The 18,032-nt window shown below is 35.1% G+C and overlaps 1 protein-coding gene and 1 non-coding gene across 5 annotated transcripts; both read left to right on the forward strand.

The window, feature by feature from the left end:
• The first annotated feature begins 1,571 nt into the window (after positions 1–1,571).
• On the forward strand, positions 1,572–1,677 carry LOC145573297 (small nucleolar RNA R71). Its single transcript, XR_014097346.1, has one exon. It is a non-coding gene; the product is annotated as a small nucleolar RNA R71 (small nucleolar RNA).
• Positions 1,678–5,154: 3,477 nt separating this feature from the next.
• On the forward strand, positions 5,155–17,643 carry LOC145570485 (uncharacterized). Of its 4 annotated transcripts, XM_081629595.1 has the most exons (7): positions 5,155–5,390; positions 6,165–6,400; positions 9,046–9,174; positions 9,612–9,694; positions 9,862–11,832; positions 14,802–14,967; positions 16,773–17,643. In XM_081629595.1, the coding sequence occupies exons 3-7, from the start codon at positions 9,096–9,098 to the stop codon at positions 17,387–17,389; spliced, it is 2,916 nt and encodes a 971-aa protein (XP_081485721.1). In that variant the 5' UTR covers positions 5,155–5,390; positions 6,165–6,400; positions 9,046–9,095; the 3' UTR covers positions 17,390–17,643. The 4 variants fall into 4 exon arrangements, with proteins under 4 accessions (XP_081485721.1, XP_081485720.1, XP_081485723.1 ...); XM_081629594.1 differs by lacking the exon at positions 6,165–6,400; XM_081629597.1 differs by lacking the exon at positions 6,165–6,400 and having other exon boundaries at positions 9,104–9,174; positions 16,773–17,642.
• Positions 17,644–18,032: the final 389 nt, after the last annotated feature.

Raw genomic sequence — 18,032 nt, forward strand, 5'->3', positions numbered from 1 at the left:
TTTCCAAAAGAAGAAGGGAATGGTCCCATGAAGTCAATGCCCCATACATCAAAAACTTCCAACTCGAGGATGGGTTGTTGAGGCATCTCATTCCTCTTTGACATGTTTTCGGTCCTTTGGCATCTATCACAAGACTTAATAAAACCCCAAGTATCTTTAAAAAGATGCGGCCACCATAAACCACTTTGGAGAATCTTTGAAGCGGTTTTGGAAACTCCTATGTGACCACCACCAGGATCCGAGTGGCACATCTTCAAGACATTCGGCACTTCTTCACTTGGAATGCAATGACAGAGCAAGCCATCAACTCCTCGCTTATACAAAATTAGATCATCCCACAAATAGTGTCGAGCTTCTCTCTTGAGCTTCTTTCTTTAATTCTTCGAAAATGAAGGTGGAAACTCCCCACATGCTAGAAAATTAACCAAATCGGCAAACCAAGGGAGTTCCTTCACATCAATAACATATAAAAATTCATCAAGCATTCTATTTTTGATAGGGGAACCATCATCTTGGACTTGGAAGTCCTCAAGGCGGGAGAGGTGATCCGCCACAACATTCTCCGCCCCTTTCTTGTCTCTAATCTTAATATCAAAGGTTTGAAGTTCAAGCACCCACCGAAGAAATCTAGGCTTTGATTCCTTCTTAGCAAAGAGATATTTGAGAGTCGTATGATCCGTGAAAAAAATGGTCTTGGAACCCAACAAATAACAACGGAATTTCTCAAAAGCATGCACAATTGCCAAAAACTCCTTTTTCGTTGTTGTGTAGTTTCGTTGAGCTCCATTGAGGGTTTTTGACATATAATAGATGACATGGAGCTTCTTATCAACCCTTTGACCCAAAATGCCTCCAATAGCCGTATCACTAGAATCACACATCAATTCAAAAGGTAAATCCCATCTCGGGGCTTGGACTATGGGGGTGAAAGTTAAGGATTTCTTCAATTATTGAATGCTTCCAAGCATCTATCATCAAACACAAACTCAACATCCTTTTGAAGAAGATCATTGAGGGGCTTAGCAATTAGAGAGAAATCCTTGATGAATCTCCTATAAAACCCGGTATGCCCCAAGAAAGATCTCACACCTTTTACATTGACCGGAGGTGGTAGCTTTTCAATGACTCCAATCTTCGCTTGATCCACCTCTATTCCTTTGTGGGAGATCTTATGACCAAGGACAATGCCTTCCTCAACCATAAAGTGTCATTTCTCCCAATTCAAGACTAGATTCACTTTCTCACACCGAGCCAAACACTTTTCAAGTTTCTCAAGGAAAGCTTCAAATGAAACACCTCCCACCAAAAAATCATCCGTGAACACTTCCATTTCCTCTTACAACATATCTCCAAATATGCTCATCATACACCGTTGGAAGGTGGCGGGGTCATTGAAAAGCCCAAATGGCATTCTCCTATAAGCAAAGGTTCCATATGGGTAAGTAAAAGTTGTTTTCTCTTGGTCATCCAGGTGAATAGGAATTTGAAAGAAACCGGAATAACCATCAAGACACGACTTTTCTTGAGGACTTAGGCCACCATAGAAGATTTGAATAATTTGGTAAGTAGGAATTCCGTGGTGAGGACATTCTCTTTAATACTCCTTGTACCTCTCCCATGCTTCATAGAGGTTTTCACTAGACTTTTGCTTAAAACCTTGAATCAAAGCTCTAGCCTCCGCCGTTTTCTTTTGTGGGTAGAAACGGGATAGAAATTCCTTGGTCACTTTGTCCTATGTCCTTATAGAGTTGGGTTTGACCTCCTTGTCTAACCATTCCAAGGCACGCCCTATGAGAGAAAAAGGAAAAAGCTTAAGGCGGATGAATTCTTGGGAAATTCCATTCACTTTGATAGTGTTGCAATACTTTTTGAACTCTTTGAGATAGTTTAGCGGGCTTTCATGTTTAGCCCCATTAAATTGCCACCTCTCTATCAAAGTGATCATTGCCGGCCTTATTTCGAAGTCATTTGCCAGTGTTGTAGGTGGAGCAATCCCACTTTCAAACCTGTATGCACCCGGAATCCCCATTTCCTTTAACTCCACCCTTGGATTTTCTCCCATCCTTGCTTGTGTCTTCTTGTTGTGGTTCCTCTTCACTTGGAGGGCTAGAACTCAAGAACGTCTAGCAACTCTTATCCTTACAATTGTCCTCTCAATTTCCGGATCAAGTGGCACTAGTGAACGACCACGTGCTCTACGCATACAATCTCAAAAGAAACAATTAGTAGCACGGCTACAAATGTAGCCAAAAAGAGAAAAATCTTTTTGTATTTTCCAATTAAAAATGAAGTAGACTCAACAACTATAGCAAAGCACCAATATCATTCCCCGACAATGGCGCCATTTTGATGTGTGGTAATCTAGGTCGTTGAAATCTAAAGCACCACCAATCAAACAATTAAGAAAGTCAAACTTATTCCTAGTATAGGACAAGTCCGAGTCGAACCACGAGGAATGAGAGGGAGAATGTTATAGCCTATGGTCAAGCTACTTCGAAGAATAAGAGGTGAATTGAGTTGTAACTAAGGTTTCAATCAACTAATCAAGTCAAGAAAATCAATATGCTAAACACTAGGGATTAAGGTTCCACATGCAAGCTCAATGATTATGCCAATCGATGAAGAACTCAATTGATTCAAACGTTGCAAAGGACAAACAATAGTTGCAATTAATAGAATTCAAGAGCTATCTCCTATAAGTCAAGCTAGGGTTCACTATGAATGACTAACAAGGAAAATCACAATCAAATTCAACCAATTAAAGCAATTCTCAAATCAAGGGTTCATGTCATTGAAATTTGCAATGCAATCTAGATTAATTATCTAGGTTGATCACTCCTAATCAAATTAATCACATGCATAACTATGTCAACCAATTTAATTGCAACAATTCAATCAACCAAGAATCATCAACTAGCAAAAATCATAAATCAAGCATGCTTCCCCTTCTCCCTAGCTACTAATCTACTCACAAAACATAATGGAATTGAAAAACAAAGCAAATTGAATCACAATTATCATAATTTCAAGCTTAATCAAAAAGAAAATTAAATTGCAATAAATTCTCAAACCAAAGATCAACAATTAAATCAAACATTCAAGGATTAAAGGAAAGATCAAGCAAAGGTAAATTCAAAGTAAGAAATTCTCACTAATTTTCATTGATTGGAGATGAAATCCAAGCTCAAAGATGTAATTTGAAGTACAAAACAAGTAATCTAAAGTTTCTCCCTCTACTTTCTCTCTCTACTAAATCTGGAAATAAGTCTCAAGTAAAAGTGAAATCGTCATCCCCCTAAAAAAGGAAAAGTTAAGGGTATATATAGTAAAGAGAGCATAGGGGCTCGGAGGAGGGTCGTGCACATGCACCACAGGCCCGTGCGTGCGCACGCAAGGGTCTGCGTGCACGCACAGGGGGGCTTGCACGCGCGCACCCCTGATGTGGTGTTGTGGCGTGCATGGCTCCTCTTGCTTGCTCGTAGATCCTTGTGCGAAGTTTTGCTCCTAGCGCTCTCGTGCATCCCTATCGTCGGTGCTCTCGTGATGATGCTCGTGAGGAGGGCAGCCCTTGATCTTCAAATATTTGCGCGTTCATGACCTAGAATCAATGAGAGCGCAACCGTGAGAGCGCAGCAAATAAAACTTTGAAACTTCACTTACAAAAATTCAAGTAAAAGTAAAGGAGCAAGCAAAATGAATAAAAACTAAACTAAAATAGCTAAATAAGAACAAAGATCATGAAAAACTTATAAAAGTGAACGAAAAACCAAAATGAGTTATAAAGACGGAAAATAAAAGAAAACTAGAAAGATTATATGAAAATAAAGCAAGAAAATATAGAAAAAGGAAATAAAAGCTACTCTATTGAGCGCCATAAATGACACTCATCACTCTAACTTATTTAACTACTTTTCTCTAACTTATTTTGTAATGATATTCATGATAAATTACAACGAATGGATTATCTTTGGCAAAATAAAACGAAATCTAACGACATAAATTATCAACAAATCATCATAACACCAACTAATATTCTAATTTCATGAAATTATGGAAAACAAATTAAAAGACAAAAAATCAATTAGCAACTTTTGCGTGTGGTGTTGCCAGCTAACACATGAGTAACCCCTGACTGAGTAATCCTGACCAAGTAGCCCCTAACCGACTGAGACCCCTGACAGAGTAACCCCTAACCAAGCGAGTAACCCCTGATCGACCGAGTAACCCTTGAATGACCGAGTGAGTAACCCATGAATGATCAAGTTACTCCGACCATTCTTAAAAAAAAAAAAAAAAAAAAAAAAAAAGTGGCTGGCCACATGGTGTGGCCAGCCACATATGAAAGTTTGTGATTATTAAATGCATGTATTTAACACAAAGATAAAAATCGAGTTTCAAAATTTACCAAAGTACAATTTAAAAATTATTTTGTGCCGATTGATTGCCTAGGATTTAGGATTGGTCTTGGTCTTCTTCCTTGTTGTTCACCTTGGTGTTCTTTAAGGAGTGGTATTACTTTAATGGGTGAATAATAATAAAGGGTGCATGTCCTTAGTATAGTAAAGTCATTATATAGGTGAGAGAAAATAAAAAAAAGCTGAAAATTGGCTAAATATATTAAAATAATAAAAACGCTTTTCCGGCAAATCTCCGGTGCCTGATGTCTTTTCAAACATTTTCTTACACCGAACTTAATAATTTGTGATGTAGAGTGCACCCAATTAGGGTTTTGCTATTATTTGTACCCAAGCTATAGTTGGTGCTATTGAGACCAATTTTGCTGATTTAAATTTCCATAAATTTGCACTTCCGACATTTCTATTTATTATGGTCAACCAAACAAGCTCCATGAATTTCAAATTTTCCCAATTATTTTGTGTAACCAAACAACACCGTATAATCTATAGTTAGTATTTAAAACTAAAATTAGAAAAAAAAACATATTTTGTTGCACTTTCCTATCTTCTTTTCCAATCCAACCAACGTGCCACATGTCTTCTTACATTTTTAACTTTTTTTTTATTACACTACCTTTCTTATCTTTTTCATTAAACACTAAATTTTCATCTCCCCGATTTAATTCAACCTTTTCTTTACCCTCTATAATTTTAGTCCCTTCTTTTTTTCTAGTCTCATTTTGAATTAAAGGCCCAAAACGTTACCTTGTTCTTACCTTTTGTTTTCTCTCTCTTCGCCTGATAAGTTCAGTCTTCTCTTCGTCAAAGCTCCATTTTCTCTCCTTCTAAAGCTCGCCCACAGAAGTTTTCTTTCTCTACACTTTCAAGATTTATTAGCTTCTTCTTCAATGGTGAAAACGAGAGGCGGTAGAACGATTTAGATGAGAAGAGGCCATCGTTCTCCAGCAAATTACGATGATGAACATAATCGTGGTAAAAATTCTGATTTTCGAGCTGCTATTGAACTTTTTAAGGTTATTATGTTGTTATTCTTCTTAAATTGAAGCTCTTCGAAGCTCTTTGGATTTTTTTTTTTTTTTGAATTTTGTTTAATATTAATGATCTAGGGTTTCAATTTGTTCAATTCATGTTTGATTTATATTTAAATTGAATTTTGTTGTTTAATGTTTATACATTAGCTATTTAATTATGGTTTTGATTTCGTATATTATCATCTTTGCTCTCATATTTGGTTTAGAGATTTTAATTTTGGATACCAGTGTGTAAATTAACAACGATGACCCCGTAGCTTTATCCCTAACCTTTACTTTAAGTAATTATTGTTGACAGTGAGAATTTTGATGATAATAACAAGGATTATTATAGTGATTATAACCGCAAGGGTCAGTTATAATTTTATGAGATATGGAGATGACTTGTTTTTAGTCTAAACGTCAATTAAGTGAAATAGATTAATAGGGTAACTATGAATCAGAAGGGGTTACTATATTTGAAAAAAGAGTGTTTATTAGCTTGATAACAGGCAGGTTAATCACTGTGTGAATAAGAGAATCATTATATGTTGTTTTTCTAATTTTGTGAGATATGCTAACTCTTTAAGTAAAATTAAATAGGGTTAATATAGATATCAAAAAAGTTGTTTAGTTTATTTAAGAGTCATTATAGTCAGTTGGGTGTGTTTATTGGTCATACTAAAGTTAGACTTTATAATAGAATCCTGATTAGCATTATGGGATTTTCTCTCAGATGGGTGGTCAAGGCCAGGGGAAAGGCAGAGCATATATGACTTTACTTTATCAGTTCAAGCTGGGTAGAGTATATGACAAGATTAATATGTTATTACCCTATTATTTAGACTATGTTTAGCTTCTTTGAAACCTATTCTTTTACATGACTGGAAGAGTTTAATTAGAAGATCAGCTGATTTCAAGTATAGATCGAGTTTTGACATGGAAACCACAAAGCTATTATACTCTTATTTGGTACGTCTCAATTCAACTGTGTCTTGCTGATTTGAAATCTAGTGGTTTTATTTCTTCCTATTATGATTATTTTTGTTAAGTGCCAATTTGTCATGTTGTAGGCTGGCAACTACAAAATGGTTTTAAGCTATATGGGCATGATAAGTAACAATGGTGATACTGTTTAATGGATTGGTTTACTTTGTGTAATTTCTACTTAGTTTGATTTTAGTTGTAATATTTGCTATAACGTGTATACTTTGTATGAGATTTGTTGTGTTATATCTTGTTCTTTTGGAAATTACTGGAAATTGATTGTCAACTGTAAAGCCTATTAGCTCAATTGCTAGAGCTTGTGCAAGTGCACAACGATGTAGGTTTGAATCCTACGTAGGCAATGAAAGGATAACTAACTAACTAACTATATATATATAGTATATATTTTAAAGATGACAATAACAATGGTGACTATGTATCACTACTACAAAAAGCTTACTTTCTCAACACTATTGGTTCTACGCTTGGGAAGACCGTCAGCTATGTTTGATGGTTCGCGTGTTTCAGCGACACTTTTATATGTCAGTTAAATTCCAGACTTCATTTCACGTCGAAAATTTGGCAATAATCCACGTGCTTCACACGTGGTTATACTTAAAAGCGAGCTCTGCCTAATTTTTGGGGAAAAACCGCCCAACTCTCTATATATATTGGGTTCACTATATGTGTCAATATGGTAATTATATATATTTCAATAAGAGTCACCATGTGTAAAAATATTGTAAATAAAAGATGACTATATCTAAATAGGGGTCACTATAGGTGAAAAATGGGTGATTATATTAAAGTAGGAGTCACTATATGTAATAATTCGGTAATTACAAAAATGATAACTATAAGGGGTCACTATATGTTAAAAAGGATCCCTAAAAAAAATGTAAAAAGGTAACTATATGTATATATGGGTCACAATATGTGAAAAAAAGGTAACTCTGAAAAAAAGTAACTATTTTCTAAAAAGAGTCACAATATGTGAAAAAAAGTAACTATGAAAAAAGGTAACTATTTGCTAAAAGGGTCACTATTTATCTATGTAGGATTTGAACCTACATCTTCTGTGCCAATAAACCTACACAGTGCTCGACCAATTGAGCTAATAGGCTAGAATAGATGTTCCCTGCTTGTCAACCAAACATCAAAACATGGAGTACATAAAAATATAAATATTTGACCATTTATATTTTCGAGCACATATAATATGTAACCTTTTCATTTTCACATGGTTACTCCATGAACTAGATATTATTGAGTCAATAAGATAAACTGGTAATCATTTGATCAAATCTTCACTATACAATAGCTTTAATTAGTGTCTACTTTTGTTCTAATATTCAAGCAAGGCCTATTCCCATGCTTAGGCATATGATACGGAGTAATGCATCCCTTAAATCCTCTTCCTACAAATGAGAGTTTTATCTTAGTATCCTAGAAGGAAAGTAGGGAAGGAACCACAGCTGCCTCTAACGACACCAATAAAATCAACCAGACCTAAGTCATGAAATACTTAACAACGCCATAAATTAAGCATAATTCTACCCAATAACACCAATAAATTTGCAGTGTTAATATCAAAACCAAACTAATCTATTCCAAAATTTGCAAACTCATAGTATAGTGACCTTATTCGGCCACTTATAACTTTAGATTAGCAATTAGCAAATAATTTCACATCACTTCATGGAATCATATTGTATCCCACTAATTCAATTAATAATATATTAGATGAAATCAAATCAAATTATATCACCAAATTACTAAAATCATACATATATTTATCTCATAAATTCATCTATCATCAAGCAATTAGTAGATACATAATATAATTCTACCTTTAGAAATTGATTCTAGGTTATCTTCCTCCTGTTTGATGTCTTTAATTGCATGTTCTCGGAAAATAATTTAGATTTTGCTTTCTTTTAGAACAAATTGAAATCAAACTGATATTTTAGGGTTTTGATTTGTATTACCTTCAGTAATATATGCTTTGATTGATTTAAAATACCAATTGCTCTATTGAGATCAATTTGTCGATGTTTGATCGGCCATCTTCTTTGAATTTTCTTAGATCTGGGCTGGAGATTGAAGGTAGAGAGAGAAAGGGACAAAAATTTTCCAGCCTAAAAGTAACGACATGGCTTAGACCGGAGTTTGACAGTTTTGACACGTGTGGACTTTTGATTCACATTAATAATTAATGTGAACCAGGTCCACACAATAATTTTGAAAAAGAGAGTCTCAGAAGAAACGAGACTTGTCAGATTTCGGTATTTGAATTCCAAACCCCACTTTCTTCACTACACTGCTACACTACTACTCTATAACTTTACCCAAAAAAAAAAAAAAACCCTGATAATTTGAAGAGAGAGAAACAAATTCGAGCTACATAGTCCGCCATTAATGCCCGCCTCTTTTTGTTTTTTCACTTTCTATCCTTTACCTCTGCTTCCTGTTCTTTTCTCCTCTTTTTGTTTTTTTTAGTGTCTTTTTTTTTCTACTCTAGGATCTAATTAGATTCCATGAATTTGTCACCTTTCAATTTTTGAATTTGAATTAAAATTAAGGGTTACTTTTTTTTTTTTTTACTAGAAATTGTTTCTACTTTAATGTAGCAAAATAGGAGAAAAAAAAAGGGGGAAAAAAGCAGTTTAAATGACTGAAAATGGACAGATTTCGGCGAAGAAGACCGCATGCTAGGGTTTCATCGCCTTCAGTTAATGTTACCACCATTGTTGATCGAGGTTAAGATTCTCTCATTTTATTTTCAGCATAATTATTCAAAAATATAGTAGATGTTAGTATGTCGTGTCTTACTTTTAGGATAATCAAATTTTTAAAAATTAATTTTATTAAAATGCCGTAATTATTGGTAGTTACTTTACTTTAGTGGGTAGTGCCATGATTTTGCTTGCTTCAATTTGGGTTATAATGATGCTGCATTCTAGAAATCACTCTTTTTTACTTTCTTATGATGACATGTTCGTTCGGGTTGTTGCTTTTTGTGTTTGTTGTTGCATTTGAGTTGCTGTAATGGTTGAATTCGGGTTGTTTCGTCTTGCTTTTTATGCAATTAGATGGGTTTTATAGCTACCGTAAGCTTGAGAACCTTGTATAAGTTCGTTTGGTGTAGTTCATTTGTTGGAGCTTACTTGATGGTGATATGTGACTTCCGTTTCAGGAAACCAGCTAGTTGGAAAGCAGAATAGGTCGCCGAATTCAGGTTCTCATTCGGGTTCTTGCAGTAGCATTTCAACTTCGGAGGTAAATTGAGTACTTCTATAACTAGAATTAAGGTTCTTGTTCATCCTGCTTTGTTGGGTTTTGGAGTGGGTTGTGATTTAGTTTAACTTAGGTGGTTTAATGTTAAATTTGGTTGTTGAGTTCAAATTTCTGGTTTTGTAGCTTATGGTTTTATCTGTATATTATAGTTGTCATTTGATTTGGGAAGAGGTAGTGGAGAGCTGTCAACTGGTACCACTATGAAGAAGTTATTGGCTGACGAGATGTCTAAGGAAACTGAATCTGGAAGACGATCACCAAGCATTATTGCTAGGTTGATGGGTCTTGATGGGTTGCCTACTCCGCACAACACTAACAAAAAGCAGAAGAGACAGTCTGATAGTCATCAGCGGGGTTCTAATTCAGCTGGGTTTTCCAAAAATGGCAAACTTCATGACAGCCGATCACGCAGGAAGAGTGTAACAGGGCAACAGCAGTTTAAAGATGTGTATGAAGTTGTGGACGGATCTAATATGGAAATCAGAAGCAACACTTTTCATGCAGCTTCCAATCGGACTTCCTGTGAGGATGAGATTAGCTTCATAAGGCAAAAATTCATGGATATCAAGCGTTTTTCTACTGATGAAAATCTGCAGCATTCAAAAGAGTATCATGATGCACTTGATGTGCTTGATTCTAACAAAGATCTTTTGCTGAAAATTTTCCAGGAGCCTGATTCGTTATTTTCGAAGCATCTTCATGACTTGCATGATTCTCCTGAATATTATAAAAGTTGTGTATTGGGCATGAACTCCAAGAATGCTTTAAAATGTAATATTGATGTCATTGGGTGTCAGACAACTGGTGAAGCTTCTCCAAAAATCGATATTAGACATTCTCATAAACATTCGGCTAGCTGTTACGGTAACATGTACACTCCACATAGTACAGATTTGCATAACTCGAGATACTCAGGAGGTAATGAGGATACTTCATCAAATCCAACAAAAATTGTGGTTTTGAAGCCTAATCTGAGCAAGTCACTCAATATCACTAAATCTGCATCGTCCACCAGCCCTTGTGAGCCCCAGTCCGATTTCAACCTGTATAATGAGTGCTCGAATGTAAAGCATCTTGGACCTGAGGTGAGGGGTAAGGGAAGCAAACATAGTGATTCATACAATTATGGGAGAAAATCTCGGGAATCTAGAGAGCTGGCCAGGGAAATTACTCGCCGAATGAGAAATAAATTAGGAACCGATTCCTTTACTGTTTCATCATCCGGATATAATGGGTATAAAGGATATTCTGCTGATGAAAGTTCTCACGATACATCTGAAAATGATTCATCCGATGAATCAGAGGTCACTTTTGCAAGTTCCCGGACTTCATCTAACAGGATAGTTCCTAACAAAGCTTCATCATTACGCTACATGGAGTCTTCTGTCAATATGGAGGCCAAAAAGAGACTCTCTGAGAGATGGAAAATGACTCACAGGTCTCAAGAGCATGGAGCGTCTAGTAAAGGCAGCACACTAGCTGATATGCTTGCTATTCCAGATGTAGACATAAGGCAACGGAGCCCGGACATTGTAGTTCCACAGGATGAGCATTTACGCACATCTGGGAGGAATGATAAAACTGCAAAAGTTAATCCTCCTTTGGGTATTAGCAGTAGGGATGGCTGGAAGGATGGCTGTGTTCAGAATCTACCAAGGTCTAGGTCTCTTCCGTCTTCCATTAATCACCTTGGAAGTCCTAAATCTAACTCAAGGAATGAAGCAATTACTGCAGAAAGGTTTCTGATTCGAAAAGAAAACGTTGATCATATGAGAAACAAGTCTATTAAGAGGAATTCTAGAAGAAAGGGTGTATCTTTTTCAGGTAGCAGTAAACCTAATGATGAGAAATTTGAGTCTTTTGATGTAAAGGTAGATATGGTTGATGATATACATGAAGTGCAATGCAGTGGAAACATGATAAATATCACCACTGACGGGAAGGATTCACCTGATGTAAAAACTGTGATTCTAGAGGTGCCATCAAGTAGAAATGATTCATGTCTAGACTTTGCGGAAAAGGAAAAGAACAATGTTTATGATGAACCAGCTACTGCATCTCCGTCCTGTAATATACCAAAAGATGGTTCCTCAACAAGTGGCATGCCTTCTTTGCCACAGGTTAGATAAGTTATGTTTGTTCATTTATTCATTTTTTGTGTATGCTTCTATTGGGTTTGGTCCTGGGTTTTAGGTCAGGAGATCTTGGGTAGGACAATGCTTGCTAAAGAACCAAAGCTTATGGGTCGACCCTAGTAAAGGAAATTCAAGATGGCCTTTCTGTTTCAAATTTTAAATGCAATATGTGTATCTAGTCTCTACAGAATATACTTTATATAAGTGCCATATAGCAAGTAGTAACAAACACTAATTCACATCCAAATTTATCTTGCTAAACTCATAATACAAATAGGTTAATAATAGGTGAAGTGAAGCTTCTCATAATCTCATTACCATATCTAAAATACAACAAAATTAGGGTCAGTTGGGTCAAAATGTGCTGATTCTAATTTGAACCAAGAATTTTCAGGTTGTCTCATTCTTGGTTCTGAATTCTGACAAAATTGGATATAATCAAATTTCAAATCTACAATTTAGTTCAATATCAATTTTTTTTTTTTTTTTTTGGTTTGGTTTGTTTAATTTTTGCATGTCCGGATATGACATGACCACATTTATTATGTCTCCAATGTTTAGGATTTCTTATGTTCCAATCTGTTTTTTCCATTTGCCAATGCATGTTTTTTTTTATCATTAATATTTATAATTACATGTTACTAGAAATTTTAAAAGATGAATTTTCTAAAGTACTCATTGAGACGAATCAAACAAGACCCCCACATAATCTCTAATTTTAAGTAAAGAGTCTAAAGGTTAAATTCCAAATGAGAAGAACAAAAAGAATTGTAGGGAGTATCCTTTAAATGAACGAACTTGTTAAACGACATAATTATTTGTCTCTTCTTTTTAGTAGAGGCGAGATATTTTAATGCGGAAATATGGCAAAATGAAGAACGGAAGACTGAAGAGATGGGCTAGAAATGATTATGTTTCTTTTGATTTATAATTCTTATTTCTTAATGACCTACATTTACTACTTATAATGCCTTGGATCTTAATTTTAATGACAATATAAACTAGTTGATACTTTTGAATCTAGCAATTTGGTTTGAATTGTTTTTTTTTTTTTAAGAAATCCTAGTGCAATTGAGGAGTATTTGAGTATTCAAAATTAACTCTTGTCTTGTCATTTCTATTTTTAGCCTTTTAGTGAAGCAATTATTAAATTTGAAAGGATCCTAGAAAATTATCGAAACAAAGTACTTTTGCCCTCCCATAAGCTATTATTAAACATCAAAGGTTCTGATAATGCAGCATTAATGTTCCGTGTAAAGGATACAAATTCAAGCTCATTATGAGTTTATTTATCAATATGTATAAGAGCTATTTAACACTGTGGCATGTATTGTGATGATTGAACAATTTTTTTGTTCCTTATTGGCTAATAACATTACCTATTTTGAATTGAATTCTGTGAAGTATTCAGTGTTCATTGTTGAGTCTTGGGAGGGTGACAAGAGGAAATAAACCTTTTGTGTATATATATACTTCTTCCATTTTCTTTTGCTTGCAACACAGCCTTTAGGATCACACTTTAGGAGGTGATTAGTAAAGGTAAATGAACGATTTCATCAAAATAATTTTAAAACCAGGAATAGGAAAGGATTAGGTACCATGTGTTAAAGTTATTCTGATTAATTTGTTCGTTTACATTGTATAATCTCAACCTCAAAATGCGTGCCACAAACAAGAGCCATCTCTTAAAGAAAAAGGCATTGGTATCTCCCGATCTTACCTACCTTTCATTTATGGCAGTTTAGTGATTTTGTTGTTTGAATTCCCTTAAAAAAGTATGGGATCATATATATCAGTATACAAATCTGTAGTATTTATTGAATAAAAATAAAAAGAAAAAAAGAACAACTCTTTACTTATGAGAAAGTATACTACTATATTAGACACTTGAGGAGATAAAGTGTTTCATAATTTGATGAGCAGTGAAAGTTTTTAGTTAGGGTATTATTGATTATCCTAAACATTTTCAAGGGAAAGCACTAGATGGCTAGATGCAACGTTCAAGAGTGGCAAAAAAGAGGTATGTTGTCCAATATTGAAAATTGATTAGAAACTTGACTGAATAATTCTATTGCTCCTCAAAAATGCCCTCCACATGATGATGACCTTAGAAGTAAGGGGGTTTTCACCTAACTTATCCGGGAAACCTACATGTGGTCTAGATCATAAACCTATCTGACACAACTCCTTCAACCTCAACATGTCGGTCCCACTAAAGTTAGGCTTGCCACTATGTAGGAACTGAAGGCTTTTTGTCTCTTCATTTTTCTTAAATCATGGCACATTTAGCCACTGAATCAAAATGTCCTCACTCCATGCAAAGGTGGTTTTCACATGTTGATAGGGTGAGTTTCATGAGATAACTTGGAAGAGTGTGCCCGCTGAACTGTTTTATCTGAAGTTCTGGAATCAATTAGTTTCTTTTTTCTAGAAGGTATACCACTCCACACTCCCAGCTCCCAATTAGGAGCATGATGAGCCTTGGAATGATATTATTGATATATACTCTGTAATATATATGCAAGGAAAGAGAACAAATAAAGATTTTGTCTAATATCAAATCTACCTTCATTTTTATTTACCATGATTTATATATATATATATATATATATTTTTTAACTATTGAGGCATTCCTTTGTAATTACTATCCTCAACCAATACCATTGCCTAAGGAAAGTCTCTCTATGCTTTTCTTCAACCCCATTAGAGTTATAGGGGCATTAGATTGGCATACTTTTTGAGTGATGTGATGTTTTGTTTTGACGTGACATAAGATCTTTTCATCTGTCAAAGATTTTATGGCAAATAAAACAAATGTCTCCTTTTAAATTGGCAGTCATCATTATATTTGAAATTTGTTGTGTAAAATTCAGCAGTTATAGTTATAGTCATTCACTTTGGATATTTTGTTCTGTTGTGCTATCTTCTTAAATGTAATTGTCTTGATATTGCAGGTAGGAGATTCCTCTTGTCTGCAGTGTGCTGCAACACATGCAGATTCTCCTGCAAACAGCAAGGAGTCTGAGCAACCCAGTCCTGTTTCAGTTTTGGAAGCTCCTTTTGTTGAAGATGTTTCATCTGGTTCAGACTGTTTTGAGAGAGTCAGCGCTGAACTTCATGGTGAGAATCTATATATGTGGTGCTTGTTTCTCTTTCAAGTTTCCCATTTAATATATACATTTTTAAAAGTAACAATTCTATTTCAAGTAATGCTATTGCAACCTAAATTCTTTTATTTGGTATTCGTTACCAGGATTGTTAGATTTAAGTCCATATGTTTCTGAAAGGATGCTATACAGCTAATGCTGGTGGTTATATAGAATCTGAATTTAAATCAAATTAGTATTTATTTTAAACGGAACAGGAATGTAATGTGATACGAAGTCTTAGTATGACCAGTGTATTAACTGTGTACTACATAACAATTTAGGTAGTATCGGCTAGTTTTTATATCTAATTTTTGTACATCATGGATCCCCTGCTGGTGTCCTTTTCAAGATTGCCAGAAGTAGCCTTCTCACTACTACCTAATGTGTACTTAACTGCTGAACCTTTTGATATCATGCAAATGATATTCAATTCTTTTGTGGCCTACTTGCTACTTTGCAAGCAATCAACTAATATGAATGATTTACTATTATGGTCTTGAATGATGAAGATTCCATTTCTATGATCTGATTCGATTTTGTACCATTTAAAGGAGGCTTTGAAGTTTCAATTAAGCTAGTTGGTTGGTTGGGTAAATATGGGTTTCAAATTATGAAATTAGAGTATAGTGTTGGGATATGATCAAAGCATCATATAAATTGTATTAGCTTTTGGATATGGGTTAATCAAATGGTTAGAACTAACCTCCCATATGTTTTCTTTTCCATATTAGTTTCAACTCAGGTGAAGGTAGTGTTATTTAAGGTGGAGACAATAATACTTTGATGTAAAGCTTTGAAATTCTGACAGTAATGATAATTCACTAAATAAATATCTCTAAGCAATGAGGAAGTCTGAAGTTGCAATGAGGAAGTCTGAAGTTTGTACACAGTTTTTCGTAAAGTGTTTTTTAGGAAGGTAAGAGAAGAGGGGAGAGAACTAGAATTTCAAAGAGAAAGTTGGGGGGGGGGGCTTTAGTGGGTAGTAGAACTAAGGATGAAAAAGCTATAGGCTGTGCAGGCTCTTTTTTGTATAGTGAGCTACTAAGTCATACTACATACTGATACCGCTTCCCTCTATCCATTTTTATTAAGAGTGTGTTTGGATTGAAGAAATGGAGGGAAAAGAAGAGAAGGGAAATGGAGGGAGGGAGTATCTTTCATTTGGATAACAAATTAGGGATGAAGGGAATTGGAGGGAAGATAAATGGAGAAATTAAAATCTAAGAAAATGATCCCTCCAACAATTGGAGAGATTTGGAAGGAAAACTCTCCATTCTTCCATCCCCTTCCTTTTCCTTCCCTCCCCTTCACCTCCCTTCCCTTCTTTTCCTTCCCTTAATATTATCCAAACAAACTGTAAGGGAAACTCAGCTAGGATCTTTGTTATTTAGACTTGGCTAGAAGTTTAAAGTCATACAGTCATTTTATGCAAGTTTTGTCTGATTTTGTCACAAAGTGAAGTGTGAAAGTCTCGAGTGTCCGACATGGGTACTTGAAAAGGAAATGAAGAGTGAAATAAACATATGGCAAAGATTAGAGACTATTAAAAAATTAAACTAGCATTAGTAGTTTGTTGTCGGTTGTGGCAATGGTAATTGTTAATGTGCATTGCTTGTGAGTTGCATCAGTACGTATATGATGATGATTCCTAGATATGATGGATATTGCTATATAATGATGTTGCATATACGATGTAACCTTGTGTTTCCTTACTACTTGCCAATTATTTTACCATTTGTTAGTAAATTTATCACTCTGAACATGTATTTCACTCAGGGTTGAGAAAACAACTTCAGCTTCTTAAGCTGGAATCAGAAGTTTACGATGAAGGATCTGTGGTTGTTTCCAGTGATGAGTACGGGGAGGATTCAACCGAGTTGCATGATGGCAAGCACTTTCCTCAAGCTGGAGAGTGCTGGGAATCTTGGTACTTGGTAGATGTGTTGGCCCTCTCCGGGCTTAATAATAAAACTGATTCTGAGTTGTTTCATGGAACATGGCACTCCCCAGATTGTCCTATTGACCCCTGGGTGTTCGAAGATCTTGAGAAGAGATATGGTGAATTGGAGTTATGTTCAAGATCTGAGCGAAGACTGTTGTTTGACCATATAAATGCCCGAATAGTAGAGATCTCTGAGCAAATTGTAGATTTGGAGTCGTGGACATTGACATCAAGAAAGAATATTGGCCCACAATGGTTGAAAGATGTACTTAAAACTGAGCTTCATAAACTGCTTGAGAAGCAGGAAAACAAGCTAGCAGAAAATGCCATTGACATGTTGATACTCAGTGACATGAGGTGGATGGAGCTTGGAGAGCACATCAGTGCTGTAGGTAGGGATATTGAAGTATTGTTAACAGATGAGCTAATAGCGGAATCCATTGTTGTGTAGAGAGGCCTCAGCATCTAATTTAATGTATATGTGTATGAACTGAGCGATCAGTTCGGTAGAGGACAATAAGCTGTCGAAAAATCTGTAGGAATTTTTTTACAAGAAATAAGAATTAGGATGATGTATGAACTTATCAGCTCCAAGTATATTAATCATAGTGTTAATGTTATTAGCTCATTAACATCGTTAGTCCTCATAAAATTTCGTTATTCTTGTAAATTTAGTACTCTCTCCGTTTCATAATAATCTTCCTGTTTACGTAAATCGAGGTAAATTTTTACCTATCTTTGACCGCAAATATCTTTAGTATCACATTAGCAAAAAATATAAAAGTTAGATATTTATAATGTAGTCATCAAGATGAATCAAATTGGATCTCATATGACTATATTTGTTCTTATAGATTGAGAGAAATTTAGAATATTTTCTCTTATTTTTAGAAAGTCAAAGATTCCAAATAGAAATATCATTGTGAAACGGAAGGAGTATGTTTGTATGCTTAAGTATATGATGTATGTATCTTAATTGAATGCAGACGAACTGACGAAGTATATACTATCAAATCCCTGTGACAATAACTCCCAATCTTACTATGTACGGAGTATATGATATCATCCAATCAAATGCAAGAATAACATGATTT

This window comes from Chenopodium album, chromosome 12 (genome assembly GCF_948465745.1).
Source record: "Chenopodium album chromosome 12, dcCheAlbu1.1, whole genome shotgun sequence".
In the NCBI taxonomy this organism is placed as follows: domain Eukaryota; kingdom Viridiplantae; phylum Streptophyta; class Magnoliopsida; order Caryophyllales; family Amaranthaceae; genus Chenopodium; species Chenopodium album.

Bases quoted from the DNA above. Each gene is read 5' to 3' on its own strand.
- LOC145570485 (XM_081629595.1), top strand. From the start codon at position 9,096: ATGGACAGATTTCGGCGAAGAAGACCGCATGCTAGGGTTTCATCGCCT. The intron at 9,695-9,861 runs GTAAATTGAGTA...TGTATATTATAG, and splicing joins GTAGCATTTCAACTTCGGAG to TTGTCATTTGATTTGGGAAG. The intron at 14,968-16,772 runs GTGAGAATCTAT...TATTTCACTCAG, and splicing joins AGTCAGCGCTGAACTTCATG to GGTTGAGAAAACAACTTCAG.